General features: G+C 68.9%; 2 protein-coding genes across 3 annotated transcripts in view; one reads left to right on the top strand and one right to left on the bottom strand.

Annotated features, from left to right (window-relative positions):
• Positions 1-2,380: 2,380 nt before the first annotated feature.
• Positions 2,381-7,665, top strand: OTUB1 (OTU deubiquitinase, ubiquitin aldehyde binding 1). Its single transcript, XM_062195934.1, has 7 exons — positions 2,381-2,467; positions 3,864-3,925; positions 4,131-4,229; positions 6,543-6,661; positions 6,845-6,929; positions 7,009-7,203; positions 7,282-7,665. Exons 1-7 carry the CDS (start codon positions 2,410-2,412, stop codon positions 7,477-7,479), a joined length of 816 nt encoding a protein of 271 aa, XP_062051918.1. The 5' UTR covers positions 2,381-2,409; the 3' UTR covers positions 7,480-7,665.
• Positions 7,666-8,241: 576 nt separating this feature from the next.
• Positions 8,242-11,617, bottom strand: part of MACROD1 (mono-ADP ribosylhydrolase 1) — a 114,530-nt gene continuing 111,154 nt past the window's right edge. For both annotated transcript variants that reach the window (XM_062197805.1, XM_062197806.1), the window contains 7 exons: positions 9,516-9,632; positions 9,066-9,187; positions 8,958-8,988; positions 8,801-8,874; positions 8,626-8,707; positions 8,521-8,554; positions 8,242-8,377 (listed from right to left, as the gene is read on the bottom strand). In XM_062197805.1, coding sequence (XP_062053789.1) covers positions 8,550-8,554; positions 8,626-8,707; positions 8,801-8,874; positions 8,958-8,988; positions 9,066-9,187; positions 9,516-9,632 — 431 coding nt within the window. In that variant the 3' untranslated portion in view covers positions 8,242-8,377; positions 8,521-8,549. The remainder of the gene's footprint in view (positions 8,378-8,520; positions 8,555-8,625; positions 8,708-8,800; positions 8,875-8,957; positions 8,989-9,065; positions 9,188-9,515; positions 9,633-11,617) is intronic.

The raw sequence follows: 11,617 nt of genomic DNA, 5'->3' as shown, positions 1-11,617 counted from the left end.
CCAGAGGGTCTCTAGGGGCCAGGCACGCCCTGTTCCTGCTGTCCGGTGGCGGCCTGACTCCCGGGCCCTCGTCTTCGGCCACTCTGAGGCTTTCTCGTGGCCATGGCATCCCGTGGGGATTGTGCTGTCCCCGGGCCCCTCAGCCCGACCTGGCCCGCTCCTCTGAGAGGCGGAGGGTGTCGGGTGGGCCTGGGCCTCTGGGCTGTTCTGTAGGCTCTTCCGGCATGGCCGAGGCGTCATGGCCCCTGGGTCTCAGTGTGGAGTGTCCTCTCCAGCCGCCGTCAGAGTCCTAGAGAGGTGGATGTGGGGCCTGGGCAGAGGCGTCTGCCATATTGCCCCGTGGCCACTGCCTGTCACCTTGGTGACCGTGTCCAGCAGGCAGCCTGAAGCCAAGCCCCTGTGCGGCCGCTTCCTCCCCGTTCTGTCCACAGGAGGGCAGGGCCAGGCCCTGGGTGCCGAGGGCACTGAGGGTGCGGGGCTCCTCCAAGCCACAGCTCCTGGGCTGGGAGGGAGGCTGCCTGGCTGTGCTGCCCGAGACCCTCCCCGGGCCTCTGCACAGACTCCTCATGTCATACACGGTGGGTGGGGGCTGGGCTGCTAGCCAGTTCAAGGCTCCAACGAGACCAGGTCTTTGCCATTCGCTGTGCTGCTTTGTACCCGGGAAGGCCAGTTCTCTGCTGCCGATGGTGGGTCCGACTGCCGGCAAGCATTTCCCTGCTCAAACAGGGAAAATGGTTCCAAAAGGGGGGGCTCTTGCTGTCTTGAACCTGCAAGCAGCCCCAAAGCCCAGTGGGCCCATAAACCCTGATTTGTAAGGTTGCCGGGACACGGGTCTGCGAGCCCGACCACCACCTGCCCTCACTCCAGGTCTGGCCTCACGACCCAAAACGTCCTGACATTCCCCTCCCGTGCTTTCCGGAACCTCCTGGAGCGCCCTGGCTTTGGGGCGCCGGCTTCTCATATGGGCGCTGGTTCAAGTCCAGCTCCCTGCTCATGAACCTGGGAAAGCAGTGGAAGTTGACCCAGGTGCTTGGACCCCTGCACCCATGTGGGAGACCTGGAAGAAGCTCCTGGCTCCTGGCTCTGGCCTGGCCGAACCCGGGATGTTGCAGCCAACTGGGGAGTGAACCAGCGACTGGAAGATTTGTGTACTCTGTCTCCCCTCTCTAACTCTGCCTTGCAAAAAAAAAAAAAAAAAAAAGTTCCCTCGAGGCTGAAAAAGAAGAGCCAGCGTGCCCGCGGGACTAACACATCTTCAGCATCCATGGCTTTGCCATTTTAAAAATTAACCCTGGGGGCAGGGTTGCGGCACAGCGGGTTAAGCCGCCATTTGCAACGCCAGCATCCCATATCCAGCGAGTTCCACCTGCTCTGATCAGCCCCCTGCTAACGTGCCCGAGGAGGCAGCCGAGACGTCCCAAGCGCTTGGGCCCCTGCACCCGTGTGGGAGACCCAGACGGAGCTCCGGGTTCTGGTCTGGCTTGGTCCAGATCTGGCTGATCAGCCCCCTGCTAACGTGCCCAAGGAGGCAGCCGAGACGGCCCAAGCGCTTGGGCCCCTGCACCCGTGTGGGAGACCCAGACGGAGCTCCGGGTTCTGGTCTGGCTTGGTCCAGATCTGGCTGATCAGCTCCCTGCTAACGTGCCCGAGGAGGCAGCCGAGACGGCCCAAGCGCTTGGGCCCCTGCACCCGTGTGGGAGACCCAGACGAAGCTCCGGGTTCTGGCCTGGCTTGGTCCAGATCTGGCTGTTGCCGGGGGAAGCAGCAGATGCAAGATCTCTCTCTCTCTGCTGCTCTTTTCAAATAAATAAAAATTAAAAGCCTAGTTAATTTACACGCAATCTTAAGGAATGGCGGATTCTGTGTGGTCTCCCCCACTGCCAGGACCCCCACCCCATACAGTCGAGGTGTGGCCCATCTCGGCCCCCAAAGGCTCCTTCCTTTTCCTGTTTAGTCACGAGCCTCCAGCCACTCTCGATTGTTCCATTCAGCCCTCGCGTGTAAAGACCGCTTTCCCTCAGCCAGGGCACCAAGGGGGACGGCGTCCCTGGGGGCAGCAGGTCGCCAAAGCGGCGGTGCGGCCCTGCAGCTGCGGCCGCCGGCGTGGAGGCTGCCTGCAGAGATTTTAACTTAAATCGTCCCACGATCTCCATAGCGCAGCCCGCATTTCCAACCCCAGAGAAAGCCGACGCCGGGGAACTCGGGAGGCTGGGGGAACCGAGCACGCGAAGGGGCGGGCTAGGGGCGGCCGGCTCCCGAGGGGCCCCGCACCTGCGCCGCCGCCGCCATCGCCCGCGGGGACCCCGTTGCTAGGGCCGTTGCCAAGGCGGGGCCAGCAGGCGGGGCTCGCTTCCGGGAGGAGGGCGGCCGGTAACCCGGAAGCGCTCGGCAGTGCGGCGCTGTTTAAAGATGGCGGCGGAGGAACCTCAGCAGCAGAAGCAGGAGCCGCTGGGCAGCGACTCCGAAGGTGCGGGCCGCGGGAGGGGTGTCCGGCCCGGGCCCGCGGGGGCCAAGGCCGGGCCGGCTGTTCTCCAGGAAGGCGGCGGAGGCGGGGCGGCCGGAGCGGCCGCGACGCGCGGACGCCGCCGCCTCCCTGCCCCCTCACAATGGAAGGCGCGCCCTCCGCGACCCCCGGCCGGGCGGGGGGCCGAGCCTGGCGGCCTGGCCTCGGGCGCGCGCCCGGGGCGGGGCCTGGGCCGCCCCGCCCTCCGCGCCGCGCGCCCGGGGCCCGGGGTCCGGGTCCCCGTCGGGCCGGCCGAGGCCTAGGCCCGGACCGCAGCGCCGGCGTCTGCTCGCGGCCGGGAGGCGTGGAGGGCCGGCTCGGCCGGGTGCGGTGTCGTGGGCGGCGCTGGCCCCGAAGGGGCCGTCGGCGTCCGCTCCTTCGGACTTGGGCCGTTTCCGGTAGAGCCCCCTCTTCTGGCCTGGCCGCCTCTTTCCGCCCGCCCATTGTTTTCTTAGACCCCTGAGGACGTGGGTGCCTTAGGAGCGGCCCCACCCGCCCCGTTTTCCGTCCGGGCGCTGGGCCCCGGGGGCCGAGCTGGGCACTGGGGGTGGGGGGTGGCGGCGGATGCAGAGCCGCGAGGGCACGGGCCGGGGCCCAGCAGCGCTAACCCTACGAGAAGGCGCTCAGCGCTCACCCAAGCCCAGGCCCCAGCAGTGACATGTTCAGGGTCACAGAATTTAAGAGCGAGCCAGGATCCGAATCCAGGTTTCGCGGGTCCCGCGCATGAGACTTCTGCAGAGAGGGGTCCCTGCTCCTAGAGCACGCCAGGGTACCCCCCCCCCCATGCAGCGCAGGGGGCCTAGGCGGGTGGTGGGGGCGCCCGGGGCTCGGAGCAGAGCGGGGCTCGCTGGGCATTGGACACGTGGGCGTGACCGCAGGTCCCTACTTGCCAGGATGACTTCACCTCTCTGCCTTTGTTTTGCTCTTTGGAAAATGGGCACCATCAGGGGTACCGTGGGAGGATGATGGGGCTGCGGAAGTCAGGCCCCCAGGAAGCTCTCCCCACAGCCCCCTGCTTTCCCCCAGGAGACCTCGCCCGGCCCCGAGCATTCGTGGGCTGGCCAGTGCTGATGGACAGCAGGGAGGAAGGCGGTGCCGGGCTGGGACGGCGGACCCCGGGCCGGTGCCGGGCTGGGACGGCGGACCCCGGGCCAGTGCCGGGCTGGGACGGCGGACCCTGGGCTGGTCGCCTCTTCCCTTCGTTTTAAAGATGAGGAAGGATTTCTCCCAGTTGGGCACAGCTGGGGAGAAGAGCGTGGGTCGCCTGCCCCCTGCCACCGGCTGCTCATCCCTGGCCCAGCTGTCCGCAGTGGAGAGGGCCAGGACGCCCAGTCATCCGCGGCTCCCCGGCCTCTTCCAGGTGTTAACTGTCTGGCCTACGATGAAGCCATCATGGCGCAGCAGGACCGGATTCAGCAAGAGGTGAGGGCAATTCAGCTGGGGGGGCAGAGGCCGGTGACCCCGCCTTGGGCGTGGGATGGCCGGGTCTGAGTCAGTCGTCTCTACCTCGGAAGCGCTCTCCTCCTTGGATTGGGCGGTACTGCACGCGTCTTGGTCACCGTGTTACTGGGTACCCAGCCCAGCCCTCCGCCCCGCTCCAGCGTTGTGGCTGTGTTGCCTCCTGCAGATCGCCGTGCACAACCCCCTGGTGTCCGAACGGCTGGAGCTCTCGGTCTTGTACAAGGAGTACGCTGAAGACGACAACATCTACCAACAGAAGATCAAGGTGGGCGCCACCCGCAGGGGCGGGAGGGCTGGGCCGGGCCTGCGCCCTCAGAGGGGAGGGCTGGCTCTGGAGGTGTGCTGGCTCTGGCCCAAAGACCAGATCCAGGGCCCGCCCCTCAGCAGCGGTATCCTGGGCCAGTCCCCACCTGTGAAATGGGATGACTCGCCTCTGCCTGTGTGGGGCCAGGCGTGTGCTGGGCAGGACCTCCCCGTGGCCGGGGCGTGGGCTGCCCCTCAGCCTGCCTCCCGGACCTGCCGAGGTGGGGGGCAGTGGGCGTCACTCCAGCAGGGCCAGGCCCCTCCCCTCCCCTCCCAAGTTGAGTGCAGAGCGTGACGGGTGTGGAGATGCAGTGAACGTCTCCCCTCAGTGACCTGGGGCTGCTTGGAGCCTTCACCCGAGGAGAGGCCCGGCGCGTGGACAGCGGGGCCTCCACTCCCCGCCACGGCATGGCGGCCTTGCAGCGAGAGCGAGTGTCCGCTCCTCCTCTCCCCTGGGGCCAGCTCCAGTTTTCCAAGGGAAGCCAGAAATAGTGAGGTCCCCTGACTTGTGGCGGTGGGCAGCTGATTCAGATTCCCCGTGTGGTCTGTGGTGGACACGTGGCCGTCCCTGGAGGGCCTGCGGGGAGGGGAGCCGCGCTGCTGTCCGTCTCCGGGTGGAGGGGCCTTCTCCTTCACGGGACGGCTGCGGGCTGAGGGTGGTGCTGGCCAGCGCCCCGCGGTGCCGGTCCCCTGCGGAGGGGCGTGTCCCTGGGCCCCATCTCCAGGCTGCCTGTCCCACTATCTCCCTAGAAATCGACGGGGTGGGCTCCAGGTCACTCGGCGCGTACTTGAGTGTCGGGAGACGTGATTGGGCGTTTAGGGCGGGTACGTGAGTGTTGCGAGATGTGATTGGGCGTTTAGGGTGGTCAGAGGCTCTGCTTGTTTTGGATGTGAGCGACGCCCTGATGGGCACCAGAAAGCCTGGGGGGGGAGGCGAGGCTGGGCGATCACGCCCCGGCCCTGTAGGCCAAGGTGCCGGGGGAGGCAGCTGGACGTGAGACTCTGAGCTGGAGTGGAGGGCGGCCATCAGCGCGTGGATTTACCTTTGGGGCTGTTGAACTGAGCTCGGTGCTGTCCTGAGCGCGAGCGTGGCTTGTTGCCGGAAGCTGCGTGGGGCACCTGCTGCACCATGCGTGGCCTGTGTTCCCTGGCAGGCGCCCGTGTGGGTGTGTGAGGTGACCCAGGAACACTGAGGAAAGGTGCAGTGTGGCTTGGTGGTGGCCTTGACCTTCGGAGGGTGGAGGGGTGAGGAGGGTCTGCCTGGAGTTCAGGGGCAACAAGGACCCGTGGGGTCATGAAGGAGCCGGACCTAGTGACCCCGGGGGCAGTGCTGCCCGGGGTTTGTGACCTTGGCTGGAGCAGGTGCCTCCTGTGCGGGAGAGCAGTGGGGACTGTGCACCTGGCCACTTGACAAGGTTTCTGCCGCGGAGAGCAGAGGGAAAGGACTCGGGCTTCCGGCCTTCTGAAGTGAGGGCTGCCGTGTGTCCCTGCGCCGACCGGGACTGGCCCTGTGTCCCTGCGCCGACGGGGACTGGCGCTGTGTCCCTGTGCTGACGGGTGTAAGCCAGCAGGGAGAGACGTTGGTGCAGAGGGAGGACGACTTACTGGCACGTGCCCCGGAGCCCTGGCGCAGGGTGCAGGGAGGGCCGACATAGAGCAGGCCAGGAAGCCAAGGGCGGAAGTGCTGCTGGCCAAGGGGTGAAGAGGTACACAAGGTCATTGCCGGGGGAGGGGGAGGGTGGGAGGCAGCACAGCAAGTGTGAACCTGGCCGCCTAGGGGAGCCGGAGCCGGAGGGGTCCAGAAGACTGGTGATGGTACCTGTGGGTGGGCGGGGTAGAATCGGCAGGGAGGCCGGAGGCAGAGTCCCGCTTTCAGGGGGGCTGGGCCAGGCCGTGCGTGCGGTGGAGGTCTCAGCCGGCTGGCCAGGATGTGGAGCCTGGCGCTGTGCCCCCTGCCCTGACATTCCTTAGGTTGGAACACGGCCGGCGGCACTGGAGGGGGACAGGTTCACTCGCATGTTTCTATCAGCAAACTGCCCTGTAGGCCAAGCAGCAGGGCATGGCTTGGGGCTGGTGCCTGCTTTGGGGGGACCCGCGGCTTCCTGAGGTTGTTAGGGGGGCTCTAGGTGGGATAACTCGTCACACCTTAGCAGCTTGGAGGTGGGAGCCAGGGACAGCAGCTAGCTGCCACCTGCTGCACGTGGCCTCTGCCAGGGGCGTCTGTGGTGAGCCCCGGTGTGGCCTGATGACGGGTTGGGTGGGCCGCCCTCTGCAGGACCTCCACAGAAAGTACTCCTACATCCGGAAGACCAGGCCCGACGGCAACTGCTTCTACCGCGCTTTCGGGTTTTCCCACTTGGAGGCGCTGCTGGACGACAGCAAGGAGTTGCAGCGGTGAGGAGGGAGGTGGGCAGGGGCTTGCCCGGGGGCCTCCCTGGGGGGCTAGGCCGGACAGTGGTCTGGGCTCCTGCCTGGGGCTTGGGGACTGGCGGCATCGGGGGCCGGACGGTGCTGGCGGGGTCCCCGCACTGCTGGTCTAGGGGCCCATGCTGGCCTCCTTTCCTCTCCCACCCCCAGGTTCAAAGCTGTGTCTGCCAAGAGCAAAGAGGACCTGGTGTCCCAGGGCTTCACCGAGTTCACAATCGAGGACTTCCACAACACGGTGAGCCCGGGTGCCTGTGTGGGGCTGGCCTGGCGGGGGCTGCTCCCCGCTCATCCGTGCCCGTTCTCCGTGGCGGCAGTTCATGGACCTGATCGAGCAGGTGGAGAAGCAGACCTCCGTCGCCGACCTGCTGGCCTCCTTCAACGACCAGAGCACCTCAGACTACCTCGTGGTCTACCTGCGGCTGCTCACCTCTGGCTACCTGCAGCGCGAGAGCAAGTTCTTCGAGCACTTCATCGAGGGCGGGCGGACCGTCAAGGAGTTCTGCCAGCAGGTGCCGCCGTGCGCCGGGGTGGCGAGCCCGGAGGGGTGGGCAGGGCGGGGGGCGGGGCTGAGCTGCCCTGTGCTGCAGGAGGTGGAGCCCATGTGCAAGGAGAGTGACCACATCCACATCATCGCGCTGGCCCAGGCCCTCAGCGTCTCCATCCAGGTGGAGTACATGGACCGCGGCGAGGGCGGCACCACCAACCCTCACGTCTTCCCCGAGGGCTCCGAGCCCAAGGTCTACCTGCTCTACCGGCCCGGACACTACGACATCCTCTACAAATAGGGCCGGCCCGCTCCCCTCTGCCAGGCGCTAGACGTGTACAGAGGTGGTTTTTTTTTTTTTTTTTTTTTTTTTTTTTTTTTTTTTTTTTTTTGTGGTTGTAAATGGTCATATTTCACCCTCCCGTCCCCCGCCCCCACGTCCTGTCTCCCAACCTTCCACGTTTTATTAAAGGGGATGTGGTGGTGAGCGGTGTGGGTGTGTCCCTGCCGGGCCTGCCTGGCTGTCCCCTCCCCCCAGGCGGGTCTCCCCTTTCCCCCTCCCCACTAGGAGCAGCGCACTTTAGCTCTGCCTCCTTCCTCCAGGCGCCCTGCCCTCTTAGCTGGCAGTGGTGCAAGCTCCTTGGAGACAGCTGCTCCACCTGCCGGCCGGACCAGGGCCCCGCCCCGGCTTCCTGCCCGCCCCCAGGGGTCTGCATGGTGGGGAGGCCTGGGGACAGCGTGGTGGCAGGTGCAGGAGCGGGCTCCCACAGTAGGGCCCCGGGAGGGGGGACGGTGTGCTGGGGGCACGTGGATGCCCCTTAGTCCCCAGCCCCCCCCCCCCCGCCCCTCTTACCCTCTGCTTGGCCCGCTGTCTGCCTTGCCTATCTTTTCCCCTGCCCTGTCCCCCTCAGGCTGTGAGCTCCCGGGGGCAGGCCCTCAATAAAGTCAAGTGCCCACCACCGCCCGGCTCCTGCAGTGCTGGGCCACGCCCCTGGGCCGCCTCCCTCCCCCTCCCCTCCCCCTCCCCCCCCTCCCCCTCCCTGCCGGAGCCACGAAGACAGGAGGAGCTGAGAAGCGATCTTTATTCAGGGGCTCCCCCAGGGCAGGGCGCTGAGGCCGAGGACGGGCTGGCCGGGCCCAGGCTGGAGGCTTCGGGTGACCTCAGAGCTGGGAGCGAGGTGCTGCGCGCCCCGGGGCATCTGAGGGCAGAGCAGAGGTGAGGGCGCTGTGGGCGCCCCGCCGCCGAGGCCCCCTCCCTGGCTCCCCCCTGCGTGCGGGTGAGCAGGTGTTAGTGGGCAGGGGGTTAGTCCAGGGCAGCCGCCCGCGGGCCGGCCCCGCTTACCAGTCCTGGTCAGGGTGAGTGCGGGGGCCTCAGGCTGGAAGGCAGAGGACAGTGAGCGGGGGCGGGGCAGGGGGCGGGCGGGAGGGGCAGGGGCGGGGCGCCTACCCGCGGGGAAGTAGTGCGGGAGCCGCTGCCGGTAGATGCTCTCGTCTTTCTCGAGGAACACGCAGATGACCAGGCGATCCACCTGCGGGGGCGGGGCTCAGCGAGGGCCACCCCGCCCCGCCCCGCCCCCCCGGGAGGCACAGGGGCCGCACAGGGTGTCCCGCGCCCGGCCCACCTTGTCCTTGTGCTGCTCCAGCCACTCCCGCAGCGCCGCCAGCACCACCTCGGCCGCCGCCTCACTGGGGTAGCCTGGGGGGGGGCGGGGGTGAGGGGCCCTGGCCTGCCGGGCCCCCCTCCCGCCCCTCCCCCCGGCTCTTCCGGACCCCACTCACCGAACACGCCGGTGGAGATGCAGGGGAACGCCTGGGCGGGGCGGGGGAGAGGGGTCAGGGCTGGGCCGCGCGCCGCCCCCGCCCCCGCCCGCCGCCCCGCGCACTCACCGCCGAGCGCAGCCCGTGTTCCAGCAGCAGCGCCAGGCTGCTCAGGTAGCAGCTGCGGAGCTCGGCGGCCTGGCTGGCGCTGGGCTCCCCCTGCACGATGGGCCCCACCGTGTGGATGACGTCTGCGGGGGCGACCGGGTCGGCTCGCCGTCGCCCTGCCGGCCTGGGCCTTCCCCGAGACTCCCAGGACGACGCGGGGCCCGCAGCTCCGCCTAGGCCGCCCCGCCCCACCTCTGCGTGGCCGAAGCTGAGGCTGGGGCGCGAAGGCGCTGCCCGCTCCCCTCTGGGTCCCCGTTCCAAGCCAGCTGCACACACGCCTCCCGCCCTCACCCCCTCCGCTCCCTGAGGCCAGGTCCGGGCACCACGGGCAGCAAGTGTCCAGAAGGCGGCGTCCGCGGTCCAGCGGACCCGAGCTGCACGCGGTGCCCCGCCCACGGTCCCGGGACTCACACTTGGCCGGGAGCCGATAGCCGCCGGTGATCTTGGCCTTGCCGGTCTCGCAGCTCTGCAGGGTCCGGCACTCGTCAGTGAGCAGGGGTCCGGCGGCCCGATGAATGCACCCGTCCACTGCGGGGAAGGTGAACGTGACGCCGGGGGCCCCCCCCCCGCGTCCGCCAAGCGTGACCGCAAGGCTGAGGCCCCCAGGCTGGATACTTCAGTCTTAAGAAGGCCCCTCGGCTTGCCGGGCCTCGCGGGCACCGCGCCTTTCCCTTGCGGCCTCGCCGCCTCCAGCCCTCACCGCCAATTAGTTTCACGTCTTGGGGGGAACCGGGGCGCACACAGGGCCCGCAGAGCAAGCCCTGGCGGGGAACAGGGCGGCCGGCCGGCAGGGGGCGCTTCCGGCCCACCCGGCTCCTTTCCCGCCGCGCCCGAGGGGCCTGGGCTGGGACCGCAGCCCGCGCAGGGCGATGGGGAGGCTGGCCGCCCGGACTCTGTCCCGCCACCATCACCGCCTGCTAAGGCGACGCCCCATGGGGCCGTGGCCAAGCCCAGGATAAGGAGGCCGAAGGGCCGGGTCCCAGCTGGGGCCCATTCCCTGGGCGGCGCAGGTGGCGCCGAAAGCGCAAATCCCTGCCGGTTAATGAGCCCCGCGGTTACAGCATCCGCTTAATTGGGCTGGGCCTGGGCTTGTTTATCCCAAGAAGAAGAGTGGCTGGGAGGCCTCGGAGGGGCCCGGGGAGCCCCGGGGCGTGGCAGGAGGCAGAGGGTGGCTCCTGCAGCCAGGCTGTGCGCCCTGCAGACCCCGCCGGCGGCTGCTCCTGCCTCCAAGACTTTGCCAGGGTCTGAAAACCAGGGGGCGTGGCTCCTCCCCAGGGAGTGGGCAGGGGTGCTGGCCCCACCTTGGGCAGCTGGGATGCCCCCAGCCCTGTGCCAGGCGCTCTGCTGGCCGTGCTGGGCCCCGGGAAGGCACCGAGGCCCTTCCTCCCGGTCACCTCCATCGCCTGGCCTGCACCGCGGGGCACGGGTCCAGGCGCAGCGGGTGGACCCCCCATCCCGCTCCTGGCTGTTCTGTGCCCTGGGGGGGGGGGTGTTAAACCTCATTTTCGGCCTTGTGCAGCGGGCACCAGCTGATTTCCCAGTGCATCCTAGGGCTGGGGGTGGGGGTGGGTAGAGGAGTTGGGGGACCCTGGGCGTGGCTCAGGACTGGGTTCTTCCGGCGGAGGAGACGGGGGTGGGGCAGTGCCTGGGGCCCCCAGCGTCTCGCAGGCGGGGGTGCCCCGAAGCCCAGATCCCGGCGCTGCAACCCCGGGCAGCGGCTCACGGCCGCCGCTGCGAAACCGGGCACGGGCGCCACGTCACAGGGCTGGTGGGAGCAGGGGCGCTGTCGGTCATCGTGCCGATGAGGCAGGGTGGGCGGCTGGGAGCGCGGGAGCCTGCGGCCGGCCTCTGCGGTCTCCGCCCCCTGTGCCCCCGCCCCGCGGGCGACCTTGGCCGGCGGCGGGGCCCTGCGGAAGCGCAGCGCGGTGAGAGCGCGGCTTCACACACTTAATGCTTCCTGCAGACGGGGCCAGGCCGGCAGCCAGGCTCTTGGGGCTGACCCGGGGGGGGGGGGGGGGGCGGCACGAGGGAGGTGCAGGCGCTTGGGACGGAGCTCTCCCTGGAAGTTTCCAGAACAGGGCCAGGGCCGTGTGACGGCTTGGCAGGCACTCGGGGCAGGTGCAGGGCCTGGTGCCCCTGCTGCCCCACCCGCCCGCCTGCAGGCCAAGGCTGGCCCTGGCATGGGGGTCCCCGGCCTGCTGCCTCCTTGGCTCTGACCTCCAGGCCCTCCTCGCCCCAGGCTCCGCCCCCGCCCCGCCCTCTTGACTGACAGCTCTGCCTCCTGCATCCTCATTGCCTCCCGCTTTACCGAGGAGACAGGCAGAGAGGAGCAGCCTGCCCAGGGCCCACAGCAGAGGGGTGGTCTCCGGTCTGCTGCCTCTCGGACCGCGCAGGGGCCTGGCCCTGCAGCCCCGCACCCCTCCTGGCACAGGGGCTGCTTGGTGGCCTCTTGCTGCCACTGCCGGGGCCGCCTGCTCCCCTCCTTCCCCAGGCGCTCTCTGGCCTCCAAGCAC

The sequence above is a fragment of the Lepus europaeus genome, chromosome 7 (genome assembly GCF_033115175.1).
Source record: "Lepus europaeus isolate LE1 chromosome 7, mLepTim1.pri, whole genome shotgun sequence".
NCBI classification, from domain to species: domain Eukaryota; kingdom Metazoa; phylum Chordata; class Mammalia; order Lagomorpha; family Leporidae; genus Lepus; species Lepus europaeus.
This window is presented reverse-complemented; position numbering and strand designations above follow the sequence as displayed.